The sequence below is a fragment of the Pipra filicauda genome, unplaced genomic scaffold (assembly GCF_003945595.2).
Source record: "Pipra filicauda isolate LSUMZ 115617 unplaced genomic scaffold, ASM394559v2 scaffold1_size10287979_pilon, whole genome shotgun sequence".
NCBI classification, from domain to species: domain Eukaryota; kingdom Metazoa; phylum Chordata; class Aves; order Passeriformes; family Pipridae; genus Pipra; species Pipra filicauda.
This window is the reverse complement of record NW_024104310.1, coordinates 1,504,850-1,519,395: the sequence shown is the minus strand read 5'-3', so window position 1 is coordinate 1,519,395 and position 14,546 is coordinate 1,504,850. Positions and strand designations below refer to the sequence as shown.

General features: G+C 38.5%; 1 protein-coding gene across 8 annotated transcripts in view; it reads left to right on the top strand.

Annotated features, from left to right (window-relative positions):
- The window catches only part of CCNY (cyclin Y), a 123,350-nt gene that overhangs the window by 72,275 nt on the left and 36,529 nt on the right, over positions 1-14,546 (top strand). For 2 of the 8 annotated variants that reach the window (XM_027717258.2, XM_039380648.1), the window contains exons 2-4: positions 1,793-1,867; positions 6,424-6,435; positions 7,592-7,626. In XM_027717258.2, the coding sequence (XP_027573059.1) occupies positions 1,793-1,867; positions 6,424-6,435; positions 7,592-7,626 (122 nt within the window). Of the gene's footprint in view, positions 1-1,786; positions 1,872-6,423; positions 6,436-7,591; positions 7,627-14,546 lie in introns of those variants that run through there. The other 6 variants (XM_027717259.2, XM_039380649.1, XM_027717260.2 and 3 more) reach the window with 6 other exon arrangements.

The following is a 14,546-nucleotide window of genomic DNA, read 5'->3' as shown; positions in this document are numbered from 1 at the left end:
ACAACGTATTTTGCATTTTACATGCTGATTACTCTTCACTTAATGAAAAGCATCTTGAATTCAGCTTAATGGAAAAACTGTCCTGAAATGGGAAACAGTCTTTACCAGCACTATCTCTGTGGGTGATTATTTTTTAATTCTGTATATCTGAGTGAGATGCAGTGAGTAACATGAAAACATTCTAATTCACAGCCCTTTGAAGTCAGAACTCCTAGCTTAAGATGACATTCCTAGGATCTTCTCCAGATTTGTCTGTGGTTTCTGGGAGTATCAAAATGGCTTTCCCTTGAAATTCCTGGATTTCTTTTCTTTTGTGGCATTAATGATGATGATAATGATAATAATAATAATAAAAAGATTCTTTTGCAACTGAGGAATTTTACTTCTGTGTTTCTGGGTTCTTCCATGTAGGAAAGAAGAAAATGTTTTTTTCCAAAAGTTATGCCCAGGTAGCAGCAGCATGTCAGGCTGCTCATCTCATGGGGTGAAGAATGCAGGGAGATGAAAAGAAAACCAAGGGAGCATAAAAGGGAAAAATATGAACAGAAAGCACATTTGTAGAGAGGTGTGTGGTCAGGAGAAAAAAGCAGGGAAGTGGAAGACCTAGTAAATTATTAAATAAAAGGGAAAAGGAGAGCAGAGTATGGTGATGGATGGTGAAGGAACAGAGAGATTTGACCCCTGGACGAAAAGACTTTGTTTTGTTTTCCTAAGACCTGGGGATTAATTTCCTGTTTTGCTGATCTTTTATGGAGATATAAAAGGAGAGTGAGAGAATTTTAGAAAGCCTGGGATAATCACAGAGGAGAAACATAACAGTGCTCATATGTGATCTCACATAAATGCCTGCATCAAATGCAAGAGAATGTGTATTTGAAGATGAAGAGAATGTTAGAGTACCAAAGTCGAGATAGCAACACTGAGAGAGCAAAGAGATGCAAAAAGATTATGTACTATTTTAGTAGCATGTTTTCCAGTGGAAATAGGCATGTAAGCTTTGACAAACTGGTAGTGGAGTGGAATTTGGGAATAAGTAAATTCAGTGGATTTTATCCTTGATAGGGAAAATAGCATTCATAGAAGTTTGTATAGTGTACAATAGATTTCAATTTTTAGCCTGGTGTTTTTTAGGAATGATTTGTTGTTGGTTTTGTTTGGGTTGTTTGTTTCTTTGTTTGTGGGGGAGGTTGTGTCTTTGTGTGTGTTTTGTTGGTGTTGTTTGTGTTTTTCTTTTTTTTTTTTAAGTTGTTACAGCAAGGAATATGTTAATCTGTGAAAGTTCCAAGTTTTTCTAACCCTGACCATTTAAAACACTCTGGCCTAGGTTTGTTTACATTGCAATAACTACTTCTTTTAATCCTGTCTAATCTTGGAAACTTGTCTATCTTTAGAGGGTTGTGCATTTGTTTGCAATACTTAATTCTTCTATAATTACATACAACAAGCTGTGTTCCTGTGCTAAGCAATGGCTTTGGGGCATGGTGGGAAGAAAAAGATGGTAAATGAGAAATTCCTGATTTCTTGTGTACAGACTTCTCAAGCTTCTTTATCTGTCTTAATCCAAAAGCAACCTTAGAACTGAAGTCTAATCCCAAAGCTGTGTTGATATAAATGATTTACATGCCAAAAAGAACCACTTGTGTGAGGAAGGATAAAAAAATGGGCCTCGAGATGGATTTTGTTTTACAGTAGCTGCTTAAGTATGTAAACTTGGTCTTATTGAAAAGAACGAGAAAGTCTGTGTATGCCATTGGATAATCATAAATGTTTTTGTGCTGTTCTTTCTTTCCAGATTTGAACATGGAATTCAACCCATCAGATCATCCACGGGCCAGTACAATATTTCTCAGTAAATCACAAACAGATGGTAGGTTACTGAATTTATTACAGTATTTGCTATTGCAGTTATCTGTAAAGCCTTTTTTAGCATGCATGTGATAGTCTTCTAATATATAATTGCCCCCTCCTCCCCAAAAAGAGGCATTTAGAGGCATCATGTTAAGAGTTTAAAGTGGTCACACCTTTAGTTATTTGTTTTTTCAGACCGATAGTACAAATATGGATAAAGATTAATATAATTATATTGAAAAAATGTTTTCCCTAAATAAAAAATTTTCTGTGTATCTGGTTCTTGGCTTGTTTATTTTTAGTTTTTATAAACTCTGAACATTAGGGCAAGCATCTGGCAAGGAAAGTATTTTATTGAGCAAATAGCTGTTTACATTAGCTAAGAAGACAGTCCATAGTTTCTCTGATATAGGTGATACTGTAAATGAGCTCAATACTAGATTTTAATAACAAAATGGCTCCCATCCTGCCCAAACGTTCTCTCTTCTTTCATTATGGATTTGATATAATTATATATTTGGAGTTTGGTTGTTTTTTTTTTATACATGGACAAAGCAACCGCTCTGAAATTACATCTGCTAAACGAGCCTCCCGATAGAGTCAGTACAATAGAAACCATTTATTCTGGCTCTTTCGTTCCCTGTTGGACGTGTGTGACATGTTGTTTTAGAAGTAGATGAATAATCGATGCAAAACACATTATTTTCTGTGAAGACTTTCAAAGCAGTTTCTGAATTGTAATCCTGACTGTTCAGTATGAATTCTTTGTCCTCCTTTTTGCTGCCTGTAAATGCCGCTTTTGATTTACATGGTAAATTGCAGTGTCAAACACTTGAAAAATAATGTAGTTTTCACTTACTGTATGTTTTTTACTAATTTTTGAGCATGACTAGAACAAAGAGGATATACATTTAGGCCCTAATTGAAGAGTTGATTATGTGAGTATCTCTTTTGCCCTTCAGACTGTCCTTCTGAATTCAGCCGTGGTTCTGTCAGTGCCTCATCATATGGTTTTGGATGTGATTTACCATACTAATCTGGTTTGGTAGTCTGTAAAATGAGTGTGATATTTCCATAGTACCTTGTATTATGAAGATTGATGTCTGTTTTTTAGTGATTTTACAGTGTTCTGAAACTATTTAATCCCATATGGATGCTACTTATTTCTTGTTACAGCTTGTTGAAAGAAAGGACAAGGTATACCCAAGTCCAACAAACTAAAATTTTGACCAGACCAGATGGTTATTCTTTCTTGTAGTAATAGTGGTTCATTTATTGCAGTATGGAGTTAATTTTAAGCATTTTATAAGAAATGACAGTTTACACTCATGCTAGAGTTGGTCCATGAAGCTTTGTTCTAGTTTAAGTAATATGAATAACATATTTTTGAGTAAGAACAATGAATTTAGTGAAGCGCTATAGAAATGTCTTACACGGGAGTGTAAGATCTGTTCAGCTGTCCTTGATCACACTGGAAAAAATACAAAGGCTATTTTGTTTGTACAAAAGAAAAAGGATTCTGCAAACATTTATCTACTGATGTATTGCCAAGAACCATCCCGTTCTGGTGGGACAACTCACAGTCATAAGCATTTTGCTTGGCTGTACTTTGGTCCCCTTTTTGAACCAGCTGAGCTGTAGGAGTTACTGCACTGTTCAAGGATGTTGCCTACCACCAAAATCCAGTGCAATGCTTGTGAAGGGGAAAATAAAAGGGGTTTTTAGGGTGTGGAGGCTTGTATTCTGACAGCCTCCTGTGGAGTCTATGGGACCCCCAAGACTTCTTAAGACCATGTAGAAGAGGAGAGCTGAGCTGGTAATGTTGAAAACACCTAACTTAGGTGTTAGCAACTACCTTGCTCCATTACTTGTATAGTATTGGACTGGTAAACCTCCATGTTGACTGTAAGTGAAAATATGTATATAGGTAAGACCTGTGGACATCTAAAATACACAGAGAGTCAATGGCATCAGGATTCCAGGTTTCATCCAGGATCTGGCTGTGACTGTGAGTGTGCCTCACATGGTTTCACAGTGGGAAATGGCCAAGTCCATCACTACCTGCTAGAGGGACTTGGCAGCGTTGCCTTCTGGCAGTTCCACGTTTGGCTTGCTAGTAGCCCTGTACTCTTTCAACCTCACTGGTAGCCTTTTAGTGTGTCCTGTCACAGGAGCTTGGCCTGGTTGTGATCAACACGTAAGCGAAGAGCAACAAGCTGATTACCCCAAATATAGCGAGACAGGACATGACAACTCTGTTTATTATGTGGTCTCCAATTCCCTTTGTCCTGTGTAGCCTGGATGCCATGCTAAGCATCTAAACTGTCCTGTCCCTATTAGTCAGTAGTCTGAATGCATCCTTAATTACCTGAGCATTCAATGAATCTGTAGAAAAGGTAAAGTCACAATAAATATTAATTCCTTTCCTAGTTAAAATAGCTTTTCTAAATGTTTCCATCTCTTTGTGAGAATTTTTTAGGTGCTGAATCATACATGAGGAATTCTCCCTCTCTAGGGAGCTATTAAAGAATATAACCTTTTATGTCTTTAACTTCTGTGAGTGCTTTATGCAAGTTCTCCCTCATTTGCTGAGCGTGGCCTGTAAACTGGATGGTCTAGATAACTGGAAAGCCATGCACTGTTTAGTACGTGGCTGTGATTAAGCCAGGATTTCCAAACCTTAGCACTCCAACAATGTAACTTCCTTTCCTTTATGATGGCAAGGAGGCAATGGTTGCTCCTCCAGGGTGCTGGTAATGATCTTTCCTGTCGATGGGTTCCAGAAGTCCATCTCTCCTAAGTTAGATTGGCATTTACACATTCAGTGTACTGGCTAAATTTTGCATTATCAGTGCAACAATGGGCTTCAGACAAAGAGGATTTTGAAATTGTGTTTATGTAGGTGGATAGAAGTGGAGTAAACTGCACTTATTCTTTAATGTTAACTAGGGTCAGTCTCCTTGTATAAAACAAAAAGAAATGAATTACCAGCTCCAAAATGCGAGACGTTCCTATTGCTGTAATCCTCTTGTCTTTGGGTTAACATTAAGATAGTATAGAAATTACACAGCGAAAGTTTTTATTACAGCTCAATGAAAAATACATACATATGTGCATATACACACATGTGCACGTGTGTGTGTGTGTATTCCCTCGCTGCCTGTAATTTTAGGATACTTTCCTACTATTGTAAAAGTTCAACAGTAACAGCTGAAAGTGCCTGCAGCAATTGGAACAGGTCATTGACCTTAGAATGAGGAAAACTAAGACAATTTGGCAGCATCTCAGGCTCCACTTGAAAAGTTCCATTCCAAATTTCAAGTTTCAAAATGTTAAAAGGAAAGTAGAAGTTTAATTGTTTAAACTGACTTGAAATCTGTTCAGCTCTATGTCATCAAACCCCCATACCTAAAACCCAAAAGCATGGAGTTGCAGTTAGGAGTTTATGCTGCAAAATGCTGGTTAATTCTGACACAAAGGTCTGTTCTGCTGCAGACCATACTGAGCTGCGTGAGCAGTGCAAAGCATTTTTGAACTGACTGAAGCCAATGGAATTATCTCTTTACAGTCATTTTAGCTTGGCAGGAATAGCCTTTTGCCTTCGGCAATAGTTGGCTTGCCCTTGTTTAAAGGGGAGGTTGTGGTCACAAAAGAGAGTAGTTGTGACCAAATGGGTTTCTACTATGCCCAATTCCTCACTGGCAAATGTTCTGGAGGGAGCTGAGCCCTACACTATGGCAGAGTGAGCCAGAAGCGCAGCTGCCTTCTTGTAGTCCCTCATCCGAGAGTCCAGGCTAACTGAATTTCTGTTATATGGGGAAAATAGGGAAAGGAGGTCAGCATGATGCTTGGAAGGATGTGCAGCACAAGAAATGCTTGAGCAGGAAGAAGTGAGGGATGTGTATAAATATGTTAACATATTCTTCTGGAGACTGGAAATAGCAAATGGGATTGAGCTGTGAGTAATATGCTTACTTTGGGAAATAAATGATTGCACTTTTGTGGGGAATTGAATAATGGATACAAGACAAAATACAGAAGAAAAAACTAAAGAGAAAAAAAGGGAATTAAAGTGGAATTTGGAGTGCATGTGCAGGCTGTCTTTATAGGATTTTGTCCATAAGAACTTTGTATGCAGTATAATTATTTATGATTAAAACACTGTTAAATACTTAACTGTGTTCAATATTTCGCAGTCCATATGTGTTAACTTTGAGTTATATACTATATTAGGTTTGCACACAGCTTATCAGAATTGTTTACTGCCTGTACATTGCAATATGTGATACTAGACAAATACTTTGGCTATTCTTAGGAGTATCTACCATCATTTTTTTGTTTCTCTTAGATGACTTACGTCTCTTGCTGATGATAAATGCACTGTGTGGAACTTAAGTGTAGTGCAGTGTTTTAGCAGTATTTCAAGCAGTTTAACTATTTACTAGATTATCAGAATTTTTCCACTGTTCCTGTTTAATTCTGTTTCTTATACAATGTCCATAATTGTGGATCTGAGCATATTCTAAGTGACATGGCTAACATCTGTCATGTGTGATTCTCCTTTCTGCTCCCTGGGAGGAAAATTATGTAAGGATTTTTAAAAGTTTTTTCTTATTTTTTTAATTTTCATTTTATGTCTGCATTAAACACAATTATTTCACAGTATTCACACATAGAGCCTTGTTTATGTGAGATTGCTTGCTTATAATAAATCACAAATAGTGGCTTTGCATCCAACAGGGAATGGACAGGCTATCCCACCATTATGAACACTCTTTTTTTGCTAAGTGTATTGGGTTGCATAGCTTTCAAATCATGGTGCACCAAAGTGCATTTAATCACCTACAGCATGAAACCATTATTATTTTAATCCTGCAGTTTGATTTATGTGTTAGTTGCCTCCAGACTTGTATCCTAAATGCTGTGGTATTTTCACTGGAACAGAGCTCTGCAGGCTCTCTATGGGGTGAGTTAATTGGGGAAGTGCTTTAAAAAAAATTAAATAGAGTATATTTAATCAGCTGTAATAAGCATTTGCCTGACAGTTAAGACTCTATACATCTATCTCCCTTTTGTTGATGTTTACTTTCTGACTATTTTGGCTAATTGTGGCTTTGACTTGCAACCATTGCTTGTGGTGACTGGTTCATACTCACCAAAGTTAATACATTTTCATTGTTACATCCAACATGAGTAATACTTTCAGGGTTGCACTTGATCATTATAGAAGACAGTGGTGTAATGCATACGGTTTCAAGGCCCCTCTGTGGGAGTTAGTGCACAGTAAGCTGTGATGAGAATTTGCTAACTCCGTGGTGTAGCTGTTTAGGTGTTTTCATACCTGCAAGGGAGCGTAGGCCACTTTGCAGCAAGGTACCTTGCATGAAGGCACTGGTGGCTCAGGAGTACCCACACAGAGAGCTGGTGAAGGATGGCTAAGCCATTGCTAGCTTGGACTGTAGCTTACTGCATATTAACTTTCCCATGCGGACCAGCGCCTGGTGAAGTACCCAAATGGATGAGAATTTTAACCCATCACCACACTAGTGAGCACAAACGCCTTTATGCATACAAATATATGTTCCTTCTGTGTTTGCTATATGAATATACTTGGTTAGTGCAAAAGCAATTCTGATGTTGCACATAGATAGTCTCCTGTTCTTTTTATTATAAATGGTGTATAAGAAGCTTAATCGGGAAAAATAGTCATGTAATATTTCTATCATATTTTGTGTTTTTGCAGTGAGAGAAAAACGCAAGAGTCTCTATATAAACCACGTAAGTGAAAATGCCTCGCTATGCAGCTTTCTCCTTGTTGTCTATATTATACAGTAAATAAGAGTTATGACAATGATTTCCATATTGGTGAGCGGGTGCTGATGCTTCACATGTTTGTTCTGCATCAGGATCCAGAAGTATAGGTCTCAGGTATTGAGTTAGTGGAGCAAATCTGTTGGTTCGAAGACAGTATCATGCTCGCAACCAGTGTATGAAGGTGACTGATACGTGGGAAAAAGAGCTGCACACATTAGTATGATTTTTAAAATTATTATAGACACTCTCAAAACTTTAGATTACATTTGTATGCAAGTTTGCGTTGGCAGAGAGCTGCAGCATTTGATATTTACACAGTTGTTCTGAAGTGCCTGATCATTGTTGATGCGATGTAAATGTGGATTGACATGTGGTACATGCTGAGAATGAAGATGGGGGTTTGATATGCTTATATACCCCTGGGAATTTTTCAATTCAGTTCTCTTCTGTTTGAATCAAATTCTTGGTGAAGCTGAGGGCAAATCCCCTGTAGCCTGTTTTGGGTACAGGACCAGGCCCTTTGCCTCAGTTAGTATTGTTTGTACTACTGAAGCTGCTTGGAACCAGGGTGGTTCCAAGTATGTGAAGCCTTGTACTGAAATATCTGGAGTCATGGCTCAGTAAAATTGAGAAGGGAAATAACTAGTTGTCTACCAGGTGCTATTTGCCTTTAAGGTGAAATGAAGTTCTTAAGTTCTTCTCTATCTGGAAATACAGACTGTCTTTTAATTTTTAAGCCACTGCAGCCGCTGAAACAAACAGATGTGGTTTATAACCTCTTCATCCCTTTGTGCTGGGGCAAATGTTTGTCTAGCTCCAGGTAAACTGGATTGGAACACAAATGCAGGTAGATTCAGCTAAAAGCTAAAATGGGGCTCCTAAATGTGATTTGCTCCAGGGCTTGCACCTGCAGAAAGGGAAGGAGCCGTGAGGGCAGGAATGAACTGCTGAGTGGGGTGAGAAGGCAGGACTGCTTCATTTGTTGGCAGAACTGTTTTGTGGGGAGTGTTTCTGAAACTACTGCCTGGCTTCAAAAGCAAGCATAGATTTTCAGTTTCCCAAGAGTTAAGATTCTGAGAAGTCATGAGATACTGTGAGGCTTATAAAAGCCTTAAAGTTGGCCCCACTGGGTTACCAGATATTTTTTGTGCTTATCTTCTATTCTCCTGTAAAACATTTCCATTGTTTATAGTGCATGTGAGGGTGGTTTGCAGAGCAATTGTCTTGTTATAAAATTACTTGTAAAGCTAATGCACCGGGCCCCTGTAAACTTAATAATGTGTGCTCAGTAACTTCCAGCATGCTTTTAAAAAACCCCTCAAACTTGAAGGTTTATATGCAAAAAAAAAAAATAAAATTAGTCTTTAGACATTGCAAAGCAAGGTATTAACTGAGTTTCTGTGACAGTCCACCTGTCATGGATGAAATTCTCATGTGTCCTGAATCATTTCATATGTAAAAGATGTGGTCTGTGCTAGGCAGATTGTGAGTGGATTCCTCCAGCAGATTGAACAAAGATGACTATTGCAGATGCTGCAGGAAGCACACTATTGCAAACCCTAGTATAAGGTGTTCTTAGTCAATGCTGGACGTGTTACAGAAAAGGGAAGGGTGATCACTGAGGAGTCATGTTGTTGGGAGCTCAGTGTAGCAGCTTATGCAGCTGATACCCTAAGCACTGTACTTCTTAATTTTTGGTTTGTTTGTTTTTTTTGGTTCCCCCCACCTCCCCCAAGTGTAATTCAAAGCGTTGGCTGAGGTTTAAGTAGTGTGAACTTCCCTCGATACTCTGGTTTACTGCTTCCTTAAGTCTCACTTCTTTGTACTTACAAAGTACTTCGTCTGAATTATAAAGCTAAAAATAACCTTTATGAAGCTGAAGTCCCTTCTCTGTGTGTGTCCTTACAAGGTAGTTAAGTTTTTTAGACCATACTCATAGCTAAACTGTATTTTCAAATGTGGCCTGTGATATTTAAGTTGTTCTTTCAGCACACCTGAGAGTATTCATTCAGCACCTCCTAAATTTTCAGTCTGCTAAAGCTAATGCACAAACCGTTGATCATTTTTGGAAGGGGTAGCGGTGGCTTCTAACTGGCAACTGTGTTTAGGTTTTCAGACTTCAGGGAACCATTTTCCTAGACCGCCTTGTTGGGAGAAATTTAAGGAATTACTTAGATTTAACAAATGTATGTGACAAATGATAGGTTGTATTTACATGGTGAGTTTGTGATAATACCCTATTGGTTGATCAGTGCTTTTCCACTGTTACTCAGTGTGTGCTAATGCATTTGTAACAGAAGCTATTGCTACTCATCTGTTTCCCTGTTGATGTGAAGTGCGTAGTCCTCACATCTGCTCTGGAGAAGACATGCCAGAGGACATAAATTTTGGAGTGTTGTTTTGTCTTTCTTTGACAAGAACTCCTCATCATAATATGCAGCACTTTTCTGTGGTTTTTCCATAGCGTCATCTTTTTGTTGTTGTTATTTTTTATACTTATTCTCCTTTTGTGATAAATAACCAAGATGAGCAACAAAATATTTTTATCCTTTTCTGCAGTATATGCACAACTGGTTATTTTGCAGGCAGAGTTGTATTTCTCCCGAGTGATCAGGATGGATGGCTATCAAGAGAACTGTCAAGAAAAGCTGTGCTTTTTCTTTCTCTTTTTTTTTTCCTTACCAAGTTCTGTGTAGTAACAGATGAGAACAGTAGTTTATACAAAAGCAGTTTTGAAGTATTACCTATTAAAAAAATAATTAATATTGACTCTTCCTCATTTAAAAATTTATTTTCTCAGCATAATCACACCACTGTTCCTTTCTTACTTGCTTTTTTTTTGGTAGACATTTTATTTGGCTGAATAGTTTCCTTTGATCCCCAGATACAAATAGTGGGTTCCTGCTTTGATTTGTTATGCTTTGTCAAGGGCTGACAGTTGCCCTGTTTCAGATTCACCTTGTCAGTAGGTGTGATGGAAGAAGCCAGCAGCTGTTCTTTTTTTTTGGGGGGGGGGAGTGGGGAAGGAATGAAAGTCGGGGGTGACAGAATGCTGTGGAGAAGCTGTCATCTCAGTCTTCCCACGGAGCCCAAGGAGACAGATGACAGGTTGGGGAATGGTGCTGGATCCTTTGCACCATTCTGGGTGCCAAAATTCCCTACCTATAGTGTACTGTTTGCTTTCTTCCAGACTGTTTTAATTTGTAAGCAGTTGCAGCAGACTCTGCTTCCCTTCCCCATTGCACCGGCAGTTACTGTTTTTTGTTATGCTTTTCATATTGCTTTGGTGTGCACGTCTTTTAATCTGCTTAGTTAAGCTGCTGAGGGGGATAAAGATGCAGACTGAGATAGAGGCATTTCCTTTTTCAGAGAAGAGAGATTGCATCGGTATCTCTGCTTGTACAAAGAAAGCAAACAGGAAGACGTTTTATGTTTTTTGAGGAGGTGGTAGAGAAAGAGTGAATCTTTTATTATTGATTGCAGTATCTAGTTCTTTGTACTGGGTGATTGGTTTTTTGCAGGGGAAAGGAGCAGGGCAGGGAGAAAAAAGGTTACTTTCTCCTTCAAGTTTTTCTAGAAATTTTCCTTTTCAGACAAGGTGAAAATGCTCTGTTAGCGCAAGTAATTTCTTCTCTTCTTGACAAGATACACTCTTAAAATTGTGTTTATGAACAGTAATATCCAGTAAAAATAAAGGGATATTTTTTGCCTGTTGGAATATTTTTGAAGGAAGATAAAGGGTAGGAAAAGGGAGATAAGATAAAGGAAAGTAATATCTCACTTTCGCATTTTTAATTCTGGAGACTCTTCACCAGCCTTGTAGCAACAGTGTCTTTTCTGCATTGTCCCTTTTAGGGATCTGGATATGACTTCTGCTGTCTGCTACCCGGCATCTGGATGTTCAAATTCCAGCAGGCTAATACTGTTTTTATCACTCCTAGTAGAAAAAATAACATCTGCAACATTTTTTTTTCAGCATCCTGGGGAAAGGTTCTTGGGCATCACTCACATCACAACCCTGGTCCTTGTAAGTGACCCTGTGGTGATTCACATCAGGGGAAGCTTCTTTCCAGAGGCAGTACTGGTGACAGGGACTAGCAGTGAACAGAGGGGTCTGTTGCTGTATGTGGTGTGGCACAAGCAATTTCTGTGAGCCTTTTTGCATGCTTGAGATGATGTACGGCACTTGCTCCTACGTAACCCCCAAATTTTCCTGTCAGATTGGATAAAGGGGCTGTTCTGCTTCACTATTGTAAAACTACTAGGCATGTGACTGATAATCAAACACTTTCAACTAGTGATTAAAGAGTAAATAAGATACTTGCTGAAGTGGAAACGTAGTCTGAAAAGTAGTTTAATCCATGAAAAATGCAAAGCACAACATAAAATGTAAAATGTTGTTTTCGAGTGGACTGCCCAAGGCTGACTATTGTAAAGGCTTATAATTGCTGTCAAATTCCTTAAGATATTTTAATTAACATTCCGAAGTATGAGAGAAGAACAGGATAAACGAGAAGATAGATTAGAGGCTTCTCAGGTGCTCTTGAAGTTCTCCTAGAGATTGCTTATTGTGATCTTTGGCCGTCTTCATTGCAAGATCACTGAAAAACAGGTCTAGAGGGGGCCTCTGTAAATCACCTGGTCACAGATTCCCTGTACTGATGCCATTCCTAATAGATGCTGTTTAAGATTCTTTTTCAGGAACCTAGTAAGCTAGAATTAACAGGTTTTCTTTAATGGCTTACCTAAACATACTGTTTGAAATGTGTTTTTCTAATGTCTTTCAGGCCCTTGCTCCTTTTCCTGTCCTCCAGGGTGAAAAATTTTACTTCTCCTGTCAGCCTCAAGGCAATAAGTTGTATGAAGTGACAAACTTTTTTAAGGGGAGGAACAAAAGATAACTTTTAAGGTAGAATCAGAACATGCAGGGGAGTTCTTTTACAAGGTGCTGTGTAATACTTGCTCTGCTGGAAGCATAGTAAAGTCCCTCTGGTCAAATTGCACAACACTAGCAATTACATGCTTTGTAAATATAAGCCTTTGAGTTGATTTTAGTGTTCAAAGAAATATTTAATCCTTCAGGTTTGTAAAGCAGGGTGTTTTATCAGTGGTTAAGTAGGGTCTGCACAAGGGTTTACCAATGGTTGCTGAGCTCCCCAAGAGCTCAGTTGTTCACTGACAGAGTTTTCTGTAGCTGACATGAGTAAGGACAAGCTTTGAGAGCAAAAACCTTGCAAGTGCAGATCTAGTCTAAACCATCAGTTTTGGACATTATCAAACATTTGTGAAACTAATCAACTGAGGACAAAGTTGAATCATGAGGTACAAGGGGTATTAATTCAGAGTGGTTGGACTAGATCTTTTTTTTAATTGTAGTTGTTGACAGAGACAGGTGAGCATACAAGGGTGCAATTTCCTATTACTTTTGTTCAGGTGAATATATCTACACCAAATTTAGACAATTTTGCTGTATTGATGTTATGCAAGATGAAAATAAGTGCAGAGCTTTGCAGAACCATGCAGAGAATTGTGTTGCATGGCTTGCTTGATTTTGGAAGCACTTTGTTGACCTGTAAAATCATGTTCCTTCTGTGAAAAATGTTGTCAGAACTAAATCATGTCCTGAAGCAACAGATCTTCAAGATAGGAACCTCCCTTTTCCAAGTCAGAAGCAGTCCTGGTGTTTTTGCTTGCTGTTGTAATTTGGCTTCATATGTACTTTTATATGCTAGTTTTGCCTTTTAACATCTTGGCCCTACCATCAGGCCCTACTGCCTGGAAGCTAATGGGCATGTCTCCACAGATGGGTGCAAGCAAGCCTCAATTGTTCCATGGAGGAAGTATTATTTAATAGTACCTTTTAAAATCATGCAGTAGCTTACACCTGGTTTGCTGGAAGAGACAGTGCTGTCATTATTTAGTGCAGAATCTCCAAATTATCTTTTGATGGGCAAGTGCAAAAGAGCACTGGAAAAAGGCTGAAGCTCCTCTGTGAAACTGGAAGCTGCCTGGCTGCAGGCCAGCACTGGTACAAAAGCTGTGTAGCTTCATTAGGGGACTGTTGTGCCCAAATGAACAAATCCTGCTGAGCACCAGGGCAGAGAGCCACAACCTTCCTAGTGCTGCTAAAGAGGACAGAGCTGGCCAGTACCCCTTCTGGTCAATTCTGAGTGTGGGTTTTGGTCAGTATGCACCCCCTTGATAGGTGTTTCTACCCAACCTCCCCGAAATGACTACTTTAACAAAAGAAGTAGTAACATTTTGTCCTTCCCCACAAATTTAGATTTAATTTCTGAGTGTATTTTGTGTATTCTCATTGTAAATTAGGAATTTGTTGTAATTCCTTTCACAGCAGGTACATAGAAGCAGTTCTGCAGAGCTTGTGTGATTTTGATGGCAAACTAAGCCATTCGATTCCTGATAAAATGTTTTTTATGCAAATTTCAAGTAAACCCTATCCTTCAAACATCTTAAAACAACTGGGATTTGGAAAATCGCTAAGTTTCAGCATGAAGCTGGAAGAAAAATAAAGCAGTGATATTTGCTTAGTACTAGCTGTACGAGGGGGAAAAATTACAAGTTTTGGAATCTAGAAACACCTGGCTTTAAATGGGAGTACATTGTCTTGATGTCTTAGGGCTTTTTCTGTAACTTTTTCTGTTATACATCCTTTCCTGTTATGAAAGTAATTCCAAAAAATACCCATTATTTTTATTGGCCTATAATATCAGCATTTCTTAGTGAATGTCTTTGGTTGAAATTAGAAAAATAGCAACTGCTTCTGGAATAAAGAGCTACAAATCCTCTCTACCCAAAGAAATCAGCAATGATAGAAAATTGGTCCAGAATTCATCTCAAGAGGTTGTTTGGTCTGATTTCTTGTC